Source organism: Zootoca vivipara, chromosome 2 (assembly GCF_965207765.1).
Source record: "Zootoca vivipara chromosome 2, rZooViv2.hap1.1, whole genome shotgun sequence".
Lineage (NCBI taxonomy): Eukaryota > Metazoa > Chordata > Lepidosauria > Squamata > Lacertidae > Zootoca > Zootoca vivipara.
The window spans coordinates 72,538,928-72,554,855 of record NC_142584.1 but is presented as its reverse complement, the minus strand read 5'-3'; the positions used below and the strand labels follow the sequence as shown (position 1 = coordinate 72,554,855).

Here is a 15,928-nt window from a genome sequence, read left to right as displayed (position 1 = left end):
TGCGCATATTGCTTAACACTACTTTTTTCACTCAGTAAGACTTCTGAGTAAACATGTATATGATTGTGCTCCATAATACCTGGTCCACTTTGTTGTTGCCAAGATCCAGGTTGACTAAAGAATATAGTTTGTTGAGGCCATTAAGTCTTTCCAGATGATTCCCTGCTAAGTTCAGTGTTTTGATATTCCCAATTTTGGTATGAATACCTTCTAACGTTGCAAGTTTATTGTAGGATAGATCCAGATGAATGAGGTTGTAGAGATGCTACAACAGAAAACATAAGCAGATTATATGTTAATTTAATAGCATTTGTGCCATAAATTGACACCCCAAGGCTTTATAAAGTTGCTATTTATACACAGCAATTAAAGCGGTAATTCTATACAATCAACTTAATGGACCTTATTTCTGAGCAGACATGCATACAATTTCACTGTAAATCTCTTAAGTGCTAAAGTATTGCAAAGCTCACTTCCACAACTGCACTGAAGACAGACTTACCAAGAGAAAGGTAATCAAGCAGGTTCAATATCAAATCATAAGCCAAAATTTAAGGAGCTAAACAAAAATGCATAGTATAATATTATCAAAGATGTCAAAGCTAACCTGTAAGTTTTCCACTAGTGGTACATCGTTGTGGCTTAAATCAAGAAATTCTATCTTCGGCATAAGTTTCTAAAACAAAGGAAGAGTAACCTTTTAGTGTGGATACTGAACACTGTTTGGAATGAGAACAACAACATGATTAGTGCCATGTACCCCAAAGGAATTTAGGAGTTTAATTTCTCAAGCAGAGCCCAAAAGCAACAAGGCAAACCTCTTTTGAAAGTAAGGGAAATTTCAAAAGCAATTTGCAATATAGCATAGCTCTCTGCAGTTCAACGGGAAAAATACAACTAAGCATGATCTTTGGCAAAGGTGTTCAGAAGCCTCGATCATTTTATAGCATACTATGAAATGAAGAAGGCTTTTGGGCATCCCTGATCATTTCACAATATGCACCACTCACTTCCTTTTAAAATTTGTCTAAATACATTTTTAAAAATATGGTCTTACCACAGATTCATCAATTCGAGCTATGCTGTTGTGACTCATATCTAAGGTTGTTAAAGTTCTCCATGTTGGAATAACTGCGGTCACGGGACAACTGGAAGGTGCACCCTCTGGCTCCCACTGGTCAAATTCATAGGCCTCAGGAACTAGGATCTCCTGTTCGAAACACAGAGAACGCTGAGCTGAATGAAATTCTTTTTATTTCTACTTTTTCCCCTCCCCTCCCCCAAAGAAGTTTTAGCCTTGTAAACCATTTCCCCTCAAGAATTATTATGTGCAGAGATAGATTAAGCCTACATTTTAAAAGCCTGAGTTATAAGATATTTTACCCAAAGTAATGTATGCACTTTAATAAGTCACACTGATATTGGTGGGATTACAAGTATAAATGCTTAGGACTGAGCTGCAAAACTATCTCAACAAGACATCTCACAAAAATATGCTTACATTCCTACATTCAAATTCTGAATATAACTTTGTTACTTTGTGAACAGTCAAAAACTGTAAACAACCGCCACATGATATAATTGCAAATGGTTAATGTTTCAGTCTTACCATCATTGATGTTGCTGAGAACTGAACACTCAGTGTAGCCAAAGTGTGCTTTGAGGAGGTCAGCCCTTTAATAACCTTGGCGCCACAGTGATTTATCTGTTAGTTTTTATTAAAAAGGGAATATAAAGCAAAATGAAGATCATCAGAGAAAAGCAAAATTCCATTTTTTATTACTCTACTACTACAACTACTCCTTTACCTCTAGCACACCCAGTATCAATCTATCATGCTGGGATAAAATCAGCACCACAACATATAAACAATAAAAAACACATTACTCCACATAATTATAACCCAATACTACAAAATCCAATATTCAACAGCAAACATCAACCTAAGCAGATAAAGCACTGAAAAGAAGTTAATATAGTCCAGATGTTTGTGTAAATATCTGGGTCTGTGATGAAAACATCTCCGGACTGAAACTGATCCCAATTGACTGTGCCACATCATAGTCTAAGCAGATAGGGGCAACTTTCTCCTCTAAGTGCAGGTGATCAAAAGTTCTACTTCACTTCTCTCTAAGCCTGATCTCAATAAGATCTTTATCACCTGGAACAACTTTCCTAGATGACATCTCAAATGCTGCAATGGAGAAAGCAAAATAAGATTTTATTTGCCTCTCAACAACAATGTTGAGTGAATGTTGTATCTTCACTATGTGACTTGTGCTCCCTGCACTCCAGCTGCTTTCTGGCCTGTTGATCTTCTGAAAATTAAGGAGGCTTATGGGCTCCATAGCACTGAGAGTGAGTAGGGCAATAAACCCCTCAATCTCCAGGTTAATATTCAACTATCAGTTTTCAGGACAATTAATGAAGGTTCTGCAATATTTCAAATCTGGGACCAAAAAACTCAGACATATATTGCATGCACAAAGGCCCAGTTTCGGTCCTTGGCTTCACCGAACTCTTTTTCAACTATACCTGTATCTGATGAAGAGATTTAAATATTGATAGATCAAAAGGCAAAAGATGTTCCTGAATGTTACTGGTTCCCAAAGGTCCACTTGTGCCTGTTATCTAAAGACAAAAATTAAGATATTACTAAGTTAAGTACAAATTATGATGAATAATCCACAAGTGTTTACTGGCAAAAATAAAAAGGCGAATTTTACTGCTCCCAGGACCTATATTCAATGTAACATCATGTGACAACCATCTAAAGATGCAGCACACATATGCAGCTAAAACAAGACTGCCACCTTGTGCTTATACCATTTATTTTTCCTAAAAACACACACACTATGGTTTATTTTCAGGGGATGTCTTATTTTTTTCCTCCTCCTCCTGCCACGGCCGGCATTGCTGCTGCGCCTATCACTATGTCTTATTTTCAGGGTATGGCTTATATTCCTTGAATGCTTAAAAATCCTGCTACGGCTTATTTTATGGCTACGTCTTATTTCCGGAGAAACAGGGTATATTGTACCATATGGTGTTTGAGTTAAAAGACTCTTCTTCATGGGCAAACTGACTCAGTATTTTTAAGGAGTAGTTAAAACAATATCCTGTGCTGGCCAATACAATAACTCACAATAGATTTTTCTTAGAAGGAGGAGGAGGGGGGAGGAGTGTTTGGATTTGATATCCTGCTTTATCACTACCCGAAGGAGTCTCAAAGCGGCTAACAATCTCCTTTCCCCTCCTCCCCCACAACAAACACTCTGTGAGGTGAGTGAGGCTGAGAGACTTCAGAGAAGTGTGACTAGCCCAAGGTCACCTAGCAGCTGCATGTGGAGGAGCGGTTAACCAGATTATGAGTCTACCGCTCTTAACCACTACACCACACTGGCTCTTTGAGGACTCTTCTCCATTCCTGGTGTTAAAATGTTTATATTAGAACATATTTACCTGCAGATACCAAGAGAAAAACTGGGCAAATATATCAAAGCGACAATTATTTGGTTTGCACATAATTAAACATTTAATGAATGGGCAAAATATAATATCATCTGAAGTAGTTACAGAAGTCATGGTAAGACCACCAAAATTTCAGTATCCCCAGGTGGTACTGTTCCTGCATAGGAAATATAGTGAATCAAGGGAAGGCAATTGCAGTGAGGCACTGATCAACAACCAGACAGGAATACTATTCATTTTGATACTAGAGTTTAAGAGATCTATCATGTACTTTTTACAAGGAAATAATGGGCAAGATGTGCAGGGCAAGAATTGGACATTGAGAAATGGCAATGAATTTGTATTAAGGAAGCTACAAGTTTGTTTTTTTTAAATACTTTTTGTAAACTACTTTGAGGTTTGTTTTTACAATCAAGCAGAATATAAATTTTATGTAATAAATGTACTATCAACACACAAAGAAAAGTATTTTAAAACTCAGAACCAATGGAATTTGACACCATATAGATTGAGCCAGATTTGTCTGTCAGCATGAATAAATTGTTGGGACGTATAAAGAAGCATGGGCAGACTTTCTAAATATATTTTGGCACTGTCCTATAATCCAGATTGTTTGAATTACAATCTGGAGCCTAGACAGGGAAATGATATATATTACCATTAGAACCAAAGCTGTTACTATTGGGTTATTTAAAGGAATTCATTATTGATGTTGACTTGGAAATGACAATTCATCTCCTTACTACTAGCAATACTTGTAAAGAAGCAAACAAGGGGGGAAATATCACTCCACCATTTTCAGAATGGCTTAACAGAATTTGGAACATAGCAATACTATCCAAATTAAAATACTGTATTACAGAAGAATGAGTAGAAAGATGATTTGTGATGGTCTGGAACTAACTTCAGGACAGTATTCAATCTCTGCTTATTGCAATTATCAACATGTAGAATTTATTTCAAAATTTAAAAAAACTGAAAAGAACACATTTACCTTTAAATATTTGAGTCTACATGTGAAATCCAGAATGTGACCGAGATCAGTTTTGGCATCTCCATTTGCACATGTTGGCTTTCCCCGACGAAGTTGTTGAGTAATAGCATACAACTGCAAGGGTCTGATATTAAAGACCTCGCCAGCCATAAGTAACTGCTCTCCTGAGAAACAAAAATAGAGAGATTTGGCAAGCATTCACCAATATTACTGGGAGAACAATAAAACTGAAATGCTACAATTTGCCTTATAGATGATTGCAATCTTCTAAGTCTTTTTTCCATTTCTGACCAGAATTTGCAAAGTTTAATGGGATTTCTATATATCATAATGCTTAGTACCAAGCTGAGCACCCGCTGCATATGTAAGCACTTAATGAAGTCCAACAAAGGGGTGTGATTTTAGACAAAGTTGAAAAAGCTTTTTAAAACATCTAGTTTATTTTATTTTAGCTGTGTTTAAAGTTGTCCAGGGTCCCCCAGGAGCAGATTCTGAGGGTAATCACGGGGCTGCAGGGAAGAGGAGAGGAAGGTCAAGTCTCATTGAGCAAGTGCAAGTCTGCTGAAGCAACACTGGATTTTGGTGTACATCCCTTACTTTTGGCAAGAGCCCCACCTCTACCAACCAATATAAGATGTGATGTGACAGACCACTGTATAAAAAGAATCACCTAACACACAAAAAGTTACTGAGGAAGACAGATATTATATGTGCTTGATGACATGTTACATACAAACATGCACATCTGCTTTGGCTAGCTTCAAATCTAAGAGCACAGTTCCATATATGACAGTTCCGATGACAGCCATACTGATTTCAATAGATTCACGCCCAGGTATGTCCCTAAATTAGCTATAGAGAAACAGCACACATGCCAATAATTATGTCGTGTTTAGAGGAATTACAGTCTTTTCAGCACCAATGAAAGATTATTTATTCACTCAAGCCTTTTAAATAACATGTGTTTTTATAATCTGGGCTTTTCAATTTTATGATTAGTTTTTTATTGTATGCATGCCAAAAATGAACTTTTCTTAATGCTGTTCTTGCTGCTTTGTACTTTTAATACCATATTCTGTTTTGTGGGTGATGCAGTGAATATATGTTACTGGGTGGCCAGTACAATTTTTTTAAAAAAAAAAATTAAAAATACCTTTGTGAAAGAGTTCTTCAGCCAATGCAGCTGTGATTCCATTGATTTCCTATAAAGAACAAGCAAATGGAAGAAAAATCACAAACTTAAACATTTTTTTAAAAACCCATAAAACAAGATTCAATACATCTTAAAAAATAATACAGAATTAAAATAATCCAAACATTGAGTGCTGTTCAGTGCTGGCTATACTCAGGAAATTAAGTCAATTAACTGAGAGGCTACCTTATCCCTTATATACCCAGTACATCACAGCACTCTGCAGAAGACATTAGTTCAACTCATTAGGTGCTCGACCAATAAGGGAGAAAAAGTGTCTGAAATTATTCCCCAGTGGAGATGAAGGCTGTGTGTTTATTTTTCTTTTTTTCTTTAAAAATCTTTTTAATGAACTAAGCTACTGTTGGAAAAATAGATCCACAAGACAGGGAGGAAGCTATTTCCTTTTACTGCAGTTCTAATTGCACAAGTTACAACCGCGTCATTTCCTCAATGGTAGAATAATTAAAACTGCTGTATCAGATGCAGATGGTGTGTATCAATGAACAACTTGAGAGAGGAAGCTATTTCAAAATAGGAAGATTACTTTTGGTAATCTTCCTATTAAAAAAGAAATCCATAAAAAAGAAAAGAAAGGGAAATACGTAAGGAATGACAATTGTTTCCCGGTGACATTATCCTGCTAATCAGTCAATATTTGGAGCTAAATGCAATTAAGAAAATTCAGCAAGAATGAACTACAAATGCATAATCAGAAAATGCTATATGAAATCATTAAACATCAAAATATGCATCTAATATATAAATGGCAATGAAACGTAATCATTTAGCACCTGTGCATTAGTCTTTGATGGAACATACTCTGGTCACAGTTCAAATAATATGTAAAAGGGGTTAAAACAAACAAACAAATTCTTCTGCTGCAGGATTCTTAAAAAAGGATGACTACAAATACAGAAGAGAAAGTGTGCTGAGAGGTTTTCTGAAACTCAAGCTATGAAAAGCAATAGATGAAAGGCACAAAAACCCTAACTTCACACTGGTCATTTCAAGGCATATTTCTGAGAACACAGGTTGGCAACATAGAGAACTACAATTCTCATCAGCCCCATGCCATTTAAGATCAAAATAAGAACTGAACTCAGAATATTTGACAATAAACCATACAAACCGTAGTGAAGAATGGCAGAATGCAACTTACGTATAAATGAAAATGTAAGAACTGGGACAATACTTTGGGTGCAGCCAAGGGAAATGTAAGAAGGAGAGTTTGTAGATAGACTTCCAACTCTTTTTGTCTCTTTTCTACCAAACTTTTGGAATTCTTGCCAATAATCTTCTTAGGAGGTAACAGGTTCTTATCTATTCTCTTTTCTGAAACAAGCTGTAAGACAAAGTGTTAAGATTGTTCCTAAATGAATCAGTATTTTCAGAAATTAACGTTCACTGCTTTACACTAAAAATTAGGGCCAAATTGCAATAAAATATTTCTTTAGTCAGTAATTACCAATATAGTTTTTGAAAACTCAAGGTAATATAAAGTGAGATCTTTTTAAAAAGCTTTTACATACTGCTTTGCATGCCTAAAACCTTCCAAACCAGTTTTTTTTAAATGAAAAAAACAACAACCCTAAGGTCTCAATAAAGATTTGTACAATACAAACAGCAACAACAAAAATGCCCCAAACAGACAAACTTCCTTAAAGGTCTGGCAGAACAACAGAGATAGTGCCAGGAGAGCAGGTTCTTAATATTGATGAAATGAATAACATTGGCTTCGATCCAGAGATACCTTGCAGTAGTGAAATAGCACTTCATTTGTGTCTTTTATTGAGTAACATATTATAACAATTTGTCCTGCCCTCCGATGATGATATTGCTGATCTTTTGTTTGGAGTTGTGTTGTTTTTTTTATTGCTGGCTCTTGCTGTAATAAAATTGACTGACTGACTGACTTCATTTGTGTAAGACTGCTTTGCTGAATTCACCCAGCTTCCTGTCCTGCTGCATCCGATCCTATGCTATTCCAGAAGATCTGCTGATCTTCAGGAATGGTCTTTGGGGAGAGGAGGGCAAGTCAGAAAAGCTTCACTGCATGAGCAGAGTTCCACTCCAACCTAATTTTTAACCTAATGAAGTGAATGCCTTTCTCTTTGGGGGGGTAGGGGAAAGGTTATAGTCTACATTATGGTTCAACAATTCTGAACTTTAAAGTCAGCAAATGTTCTTCATTAATGAGCTCAGGAACCAAATGATGACATATTATCACTCACAAGGCTCTAACACCACTAAGAGTAGGAAACTAGCAGGTACCAGAAATTAAGTAATGACCAGGTTCCTACTATGACCATGTAAATAATGAGCTTGGATTTTCATAAGCAGATCAGTTATTTTCCATAGGCAATGGTTAAAAAAACCAAGCAGATTTTACCTAATATAATTTACTTTCAGTGCAATCCCACACATTTCTACTCATAGGTAAGCCCTACTGTGTTCAATAGAATTTGCTCATCTGTGTGTATCTAACAGCTTACTGGCCAATTAAATGTTAACTATTCTTTCCCTTTCCCTTTCAGCAACAGCTCTCACTCAATTGTATGTGTCTAGGGGTCTGGATTCTGACTGCCACATAGCAAGAGGGAGGTTTTAGCTCTTTCTGTGTGAAATTCTCATCAACGAAAATCTGGGAGTTCAAGTAGATGGCCTTCATGGTCCCTTCCAACTCTAGCATTCTATGTCACAAAGCCATATGCTGGGGGAGAGGGAAACTCCCTCCCACTCATGGTGCGGTCTCCCATATGGCTTTCCTTTCTTTTTAAAGAGAATCTCAATGTTGGGTATCTTTGTTTTTTGTGTTTTAACTGCTTATAATTATTTTATATATAAAATGTATTGAGACACCGGGTTAGAAGAAGAGTAATAAATCAATGTTAATAAAACAGCAGCAGAGTCATTACAATAAACATTTTAAACATGAGGATATTTACCTTTTCATGAAGTTCATGGAAGTCACTGTATCGATGTTTGACTACCCACTGATGGTTCCCAATGCTCACTTGAATGATGTACACCTACCGTAAATAAAATACAACTCTTAGCTGATCAAGGAACCTAAGATGGCCAATATTTACACATTCAGACACAAAATCCCTCCAGTGTTTGTGTAACATTAAATAAAGGCTGCCAGTTAAGTTCTGAGCTGCTGCACATGCCGAGAATACCTAAACCTGTGCAAGTACAGCAGACTGTCACACAAAGCAGAGGCCTGTTACCAGCAATATTCAGGTACCAGTTATTGGTTTAATTTGAAGAACACACACACATCTTCCTACAGCAAAAATGATATCCTATATCAAGCAAGCCATTGTGATTTGCCAACAAGAAACCAGCACAGTTATGAATTGCAACGCTTCCATCACATTTATGCTGTGCTCTATGATAAACTGGACATAATACTGAAAGGACAAGTAAGGCAAAAGGAGCAGACAGAAAGAACTGAACAGAGGTAAGACAAGCAGACCTCCCTCTCCTCAGAGCCCTTCTTGCACCAAAAGCACATGCCCAGTGACAGCCTATTGACATTATTCAGCCACTAGGAAGCGTCATGAGATACTCTGAGATCAGTATTGCTTTCTATTGAAAACAAGGCGAAGACTGTATCTGGTGTTAGTGACTGAGCTTAGATATGAGAGATAATGATAAAAACCTTTATCCAAAAACCATATAAAACATCACATAGTATTACAGCATTGCCAGCATAGTGGAGAGATATTTGCATTGATTTTGGAAAGGCACACTAGAGTCCAATAGCAATAGCATCTACGGTAAGTATTGTTTTTAGAGTGGATTCTTGAATCCTAGAAGTTAGTTTTTAATAGAGTATTCACCCATATTTGATCCCATTTATGTTCATGAATCTGACATTTAAGGTCACCCTCCCAAGATATCCTAAGATCCTGGGGAGGAGCCCATAGCTGGCCTTATTAATAATTGTAAATATTGGATACCTTTAGAATTCAGATATATTGTACATATATGTTTGTAAGGCAGACAGCTGGGTGGTCCAATATAGGAATTAAAGGGGATGTGGATGGAGCTAAATAATAGCACCATCTCTTCCATACCCTAAAGTCAATTGAAAAAAGGGATTGTGTATTTTCCCAATACACACTCAATAAGGATTTTTTAAAAGGCGGAGCATTAACTGAAGGGGTGGTGCAGAATAATTCCATTTGAACCCACAAGATCTCCAGCAAATCATTAATAATATGCATTATTTGTGCAAGTTGAAAGGCATCATAATATAATTTAAGATAAGGCACTCCTAATCCTCTTTTGTCTCTAGGATGGAGGGTTGTTCTACTACTAAGTACTGTATTAATAACAAAGGTTACTAATAATTACTTATTCTGTATTTTAACAAAGTAGAATTTTAGGCCTAACATACAGAGTTTTTGAGCAATACTTTCTCATCAGATCTCTCTTTCCCGAAATTTATATGGGTGCTACTCTATTAGAACAAGCAATATTGATGTTTTTCTAGGAGCATGATATTAAAAGCAGCAATTTTGGTCAGTTTAACATTCTGGCTTGTTGGGAAGTCATTAATTACCATTTCTCAAGTTGTATGTTATGGGAAGGTATAGTTAAGTGGACACTTCCTGCTTTGCTCACAGGAAGGGAAGGCAAAGGAGCTGCATTTAAGTTCATCAGGTTTGCTCATAGTATGGCTTAAGCAGTCAAGATACAATTGTTTGAATGCAGCCTGTATGCTTCATTTCAATTATAGTATAATCATATACGGTAATCATGCATTAGTCCCTGCATTAGCAACTAAGGAAGAGGGTTGTGAATCACTAATGATAACCAGATCTATGATTGGCATTTCCTCTACATTGGTATTTTTAATATTGAATGTTACAAACAAGACAATACAAGAGTGGTTAAAAATTGCTTCATTTTCAAATCTCATGCAGAACTAAGCATATATTCAGGGTTGTCTCTATCTCATTCACAGCTTGTCCTATTTTAATACTGATATAGCAAATTGATGGGGGGGGGCAGATTAACATACCACTATGTTGTACGGATGGCGCTGTGGGTTAAACCACAGAGCCTAGGGGCTTGCCGATCAGGTGGTCGGTGGTTTGAATCCCCGCGACGGGGTGAGCTCCCATTGCTCAGTCCCAGCTCTTGCCAACTTAGCAGTTTGAAAGCACGTCAAAGTGCAAGTAGATAAATAGGTACCGCTACAGCGGGAAGGTAAACAGCGTTTCCGTGTGCTGCTCTGGTTCGCCAGAAGCGGCTTTGTCATGCTGGCCACATGACCTGGAAGCTATACGCCGGCTCCCTCGGCCAATAATGTGAGATGAGCCCTGCAACCCCAGAGTCGGTCACGACTGGACCTAATGGTCAGGGGTCCCTTCACTGATATAGAGAATAGAAAAGAGTGTTTACTCTTGTATTCTGAAGGTTGATGAATACGTGCCTATTTCTGGAATGAGAATCCACTACCCGAAATCAATTATTTTCACTGCTTATTTCTATGGAACAATACAAATGAAATAATATGGAGCAACCTAGCTACAATAGTGGCTGCAATCTACAGAGGCTCCATGTGCACTTGGAGGAGGGGGAACCATGCACACAGCAGGAGGTTTCTTTGAAGTTCTCACTGCAGCAGCTCTGGCTGTTGAGGCAGCAAGCTGTTTTGCAAATTGAACCATGGCAGTAGGAGCTGCAGCAGCAAATACTTCAAAGAAAGCTCAGGCTGTGCACTCAGTTCTTCTCTGTGCACACACTTTACTGGATTGTGTCTTTAGAATCACAATAATCAGCATTTATTTACACACGAGAGAAGACAGAGTTGTTTTTACATTTCTCACAGCACAATCCTTTTGTAAATGAAGCTTCAAAGCATGTACACTTCATCATCAATGTCACTAATCTTGCTATTGCTTTGTATTATCTAGTAATAATCGGAAGATCTGCAGTTACAAAGGGCAATGCTATTATCCAAGTTGATAGATAAGCTATGTGTTTTGAGCTTGCAGATTTCATTAGGGGCACTAAATACAGAGTATATATAAAATCTCTCATAAAAAACAATTTTGCACATTTTCAGATTGACTCTTAAAAAGGAAGTTTGGAAAAGGAAATCTTTGCATTGTCTCATCTGCAGCCCACCAAAAGCCGCTCCTGAGGATGAAGGAACTCTCCAGAATGGGATGGGGCAGGACACAGGGGGAATTACTTTGTCCACCTTACTAAGGCATTGTATCTCCCTTTGATTTCAGGCAGCCTCCCACACCTTTAGGTGCAGGAAGCTGTCGTGGGGAGATAAGGGTGGGAAAGTCTCCTAAGGGCTTCTTGCTGTTCATAATTCTCAGAAACAAAGAAAAAATACATGCAGAACCTTGGGCACAAACTTGGGGGGGTCATTTCACCTGAAATAAGTGCAACTCAAATGTGCTTACCTTCAGCTGTTTAAGAATTCTTAATTTTTATTAAGCCCCCCCATATAACATAACTTTAAAATACTGTACATTTTTAATCAGTGCAACTTAATTCCTATGAAGAGATACTAGTGAGTTGTTCAATAAATGATGAGAATGTGTATTGCCAAGTAGGCTGATGGGAACATATATGTGCATAATATAAATGGGGTTTTGGCTATCCCCAGTTGCACCAAAGCATGGAGAATGTGTCCCTGACTTCCCATAGGGAGGCATGTCAGGGGACCAGGAGGACTTTTAGAACTGCCCCTTTTTTGGCCCAGGGTGTTGGGACAGTGGCATAGTGGGGGGGGCACCAGGGCGATTGCTCTGGGTTCAAAAATTTATAGGGACGTGCCTTCTGAGCACATGCAAAATACTCCTTCCTTCTGAGGCTGCAGCTGCTGCCCTGGCCAAAGGCACTCCCTGTCCCACCTGCCCGCTTCACCTGAGCAGGACACCAAACAGGAGCTAGGAGAGGATGGGACCTTGTATTCCTCAGCTGTACAGTGTCTCCTGCTTGTGGGAGAGGTGAATGGACGGAGAGACTTGAGGCAGTGGCAATGCCCCAACCTGAAGAGGTGTGCACATATATCCTGCACTGCTCCATCTGGCAGCAGCAGCAGCACTGCATGCAAGCACTGTGATGCCTGAGCAATGGCCAACAGCCCTGTCCTGCCCACCGCTGGCTTCCTCCGCCCATTGCCCTGAGCCTCGGCAGAGATGCTCCCACTCATTTCAGCCTGCCCTGCAGCAGGGAGGGTCATGTGCCCACTCAACAACAGCCCCGACAGCGCGGCACTCTGTTGCCACGCGCTGTTCTTCGAAACCAAATCCACCGCCACCTTTTTCTCCAAGCGTGGAGAAAGGTGTGCAAAAGGGAAGGAGCCACAGAGGTTGTGCAGAGTGCATGCCAATGAAGGCAAAGGTTCTTCCTACAGGTTAGGAGGCTCAATACTTGCCTTCACTTGGGCACTGGCAAACCACGCTAAGCCACTGGAGTTGGAGGAGCTGACCTCTTGGATATCCAGTGTCAAAGAAGTAGATCTGACAAGGGGCCATGGGGTTGCACCCTTACTGAACTGTGTTACTAGTCATGAAAGCAGATCTGAGAGAGGGTAGGGATTGATGTAATGGCTGCCAGACACTGCTGACTCTTAAGCAGGAGAAAGTATCACTTACTTTGCTTAACTTATATAGTTGTGTAAGGAAATTCATTGGTGACTCTCACAAATAAAAACGCTGCCATCATCACAAGTTACCTGGGATGCTGCAGCTCCATTATCTTACAAAAGTGGAGAGCTGCCACATAGTTACTACTTTTTTAGAGGGAGATCTTATTATCAGAGTGAAGATTTTTAGAGGGGTAGCCGTTAAGTCTGTTGCAGCAGCAGCAGCAGCAACAACAACAACAAAACCCCAAAGGAATCTTGTAGCACCTGAAAGGCAAACCAGTTTATTATGGCATATGCTCTTTTGGACTACAGTCTACTTAATCAGTAAACATATTTCTTGTCTATGGTTTTCTTATTATTATCATGAGGTTGCTGTGGTAGGCGACCTACCACTCTCTTTGTTTTGCATTGGGTATAACCAGCAAATAAAAGCATTCACTAACAAAACAAGGCACAAGCTAAAATTAGCACTGTGAGGAGGACTGTTTGCCTAATTTTGGCTGGATTAGTCACTATAATATCATTATCTGCTCTGCACACAGATTGAAAGAATTACGTTTTGAAAGTACTTTATCTAGACTGCTTTCTCCCCCTTCTCTCTTATTTTAGCTAGCCCATGTACTCAAGGGGGAAAATATTTTCAAAACTCTCACACTGCAGTTCTATCTCTGCCAAGTATCTCACATTATGTAAATAATTTTCATTGTACCCTGATTTTTTACACTTTATGTATTAAAAATGCAATCAATGAGGCATGCATCTATGTAGCGTTAGAAATGGAACATATATATCACTTTTAAACCAATGTGGTGCCAAGTATTCTTACCCCTTCATACTATTAAAATAGGCATAAACAGGTTTAGAAATGTGTTTTCACACTAAAAAATTCATTGATGAGAATGGCTCAGACTTCATAAGAGAATGGCATAGCTAAAACAAAACTAGGAGGCACACCCATTTTCATTTATGTAACCAAGAAGTTTGAGATGTTTAAATTGTAAGATTCTGGGTATGTTGGCTTCTAAAGCTGCTAGGTAACTGTAATGTACTTTTCCACATGGGCAGCTCTGTATAAAAAGTTTGTTGGTATTGATAAGAGCATTGCTACAACTACTGTAATGCAAATCAAAGCATCTTCTTTTTCTCTAACCCCACCATTCAAAAAGAGAAGCATTTCATAGTTTTAACAGTTGCATAAGATACAGTGAATTTGATCCAGACTGGGAAAATGTCCCTTGGCCATTGCCACACCCCTTCTGCATATTATTTTAAAAAACAACATACCAAATGTATTATATGTTAGGTCATGTGTTTGGCCCAGTTTCTAAAGGATACTTTGTATCTGTTTACCATGAAGTGAGAGGGCAGAATAAAATTCATTTGAAGCTCATACCAGAACTTGGTCTTTGATTTGGCATGCCCATTTCAAAGGCAAATATTTTAAACCTCAACCTTAAGAGAGACAACAACATCTAGTGCCGAATGAATTTTTCGGGGGGGGAGGGGCGTGGGGGGATGTAAACACTAAAAAGGGGAAGAGAGGGCTAATTTATCACATAAAAAAACCTCTATAAGCACATTTTGCCTCCTTTCTCTGGTTCTACAAATGCTAGAAAGATGAGACTCCGGGGAAGATGGTTCATGGCTGGAGTGCCCTCCCCTGCCCTAACAACACCTTTGCTCTCTCAGATGCATCTTATTTCCTTGCTTTCGGAGTTTAAGTGTTCCCGCCCAAGGAAGAGTTCTGTGTAACTCGGAAGCGCACAAGCATAACACGGAACCGGTGAAGCCTGCAATCTTTTCCCAACAGGGCAATATCGGATCTGGATGCACCAGGAAGGCATCTCTTTAGCAGGATTTCTCCGACCCGCTCCTCATTTATCCACGCATCGTTGTCCCCCCTTCCCACGATATAGATACATAGTGCGTGTGCACGTGTACGTGTACCATGATCAGGAGATCCCGTCCTTTTCCCCGAGAGAGGGATGGCCTCCACGGGAACCTCCATCTCCCGAGGGACCCAGGGGAAAGACTTGAACCCTTCCCTTTTGGAAAAAGAAACCCACCACCGCCCTGACCTCGCCTCCCCTCCCTTGCCCCTCCTGCCGCCGCCTCACCGTGTAGGTCTCCACCAGCTCCGAGCCAAGGATCCGGACCCCTTTCGGGGGCTCCTCGCCCTCCTCCCCGGCCCCGACCACCTCCATCTCGACCGCTCCTCAGGCAAGAAGAGGGCAGGGCAGGGCGCGAGGGACGGGGGGGGAGGGAAGACGCCGCTAGGGCGGAGGAGCTGCGCTCACTCGGCCGCTCTCCTCAGGCGAGCTCCGCCGGCCGCTGCTGCTGCTGCTGCTGTTGTTGTTGTTGTGGCGGCCGCTGCTGCGCTGTCCCCTCCCCACGGGCCGCTGCCAGCGCAGCACCCGCCGCCGTCACAGCCGCCATGTTCGGCTTCACTCCGCCCGCCTCCCTAACTCGGCTGGCTCCGGAGGGGCGGGGGGAGGAGGAGGAGGCCTCGAGAGACAACTGTCATTCGCAGCCTGCGGAAGGGCCGAGGAAGCCCCGGGCGTAGGGGGCGGGGCTAAAGCGCGGGAGATCGGGTGGGGAGAGGAAGAAACACGGACTTTCAAAAGAAGTAGAGTTGCAGTTC

At 40.0% G+C, this 15,928-nt stretch overlaps 1 protein-coding gene across 1 annotated transcript in view; it reads right to left on the bottom strand.

Moving 5' to 3' along the window:
* NISCH (nischarin) overlaps positions 1–15,755 on the bottom strand; it is a 39,499-nt gene extending 23,744 nt beyond the window's left edge. The window contains exons 1-10 of the mRNA XM_035106124.3: positions 15,405–15,755; positions 8,606–8,689; positions 6,820–7,002; positions 5,619–5,667; positions 4,466–4,629; positions 2,536–2,631; positions 1,610–1,705; positions 1,058–1,210; positions 608–676; positions 80–265 (exon numbers count right to left, since the gene is read on the bottom strand). Coding sequence (XP_034962015.2) covers positions 80–265; positions 608–676; positions 1,058–1,210; positions 1,610–1,705; positions 2,536–2,631; positions 4,466–4,629; positions 5,619–5,667; positions 6,820–7,002; positions 8,606–8,689; positions 15,405–15,491 — 1,167 coding nt within the window. The 5' untranslated portion in view covers positions 15,492–15,755. The remainder of the gene's footprint in view (positions 1–79; positions 266–607; positions 677–1,057; positions 1,211–1,609; positions 1,706–2,535; positions 2,632–4,465; positions 4,630–5,618; positions 5,668–6,819; positions 7,003–8,605; positions 8,690–15,404) is intronic.
* Positions 15,756–15,928: the final 173 nt, after the last annotated feature.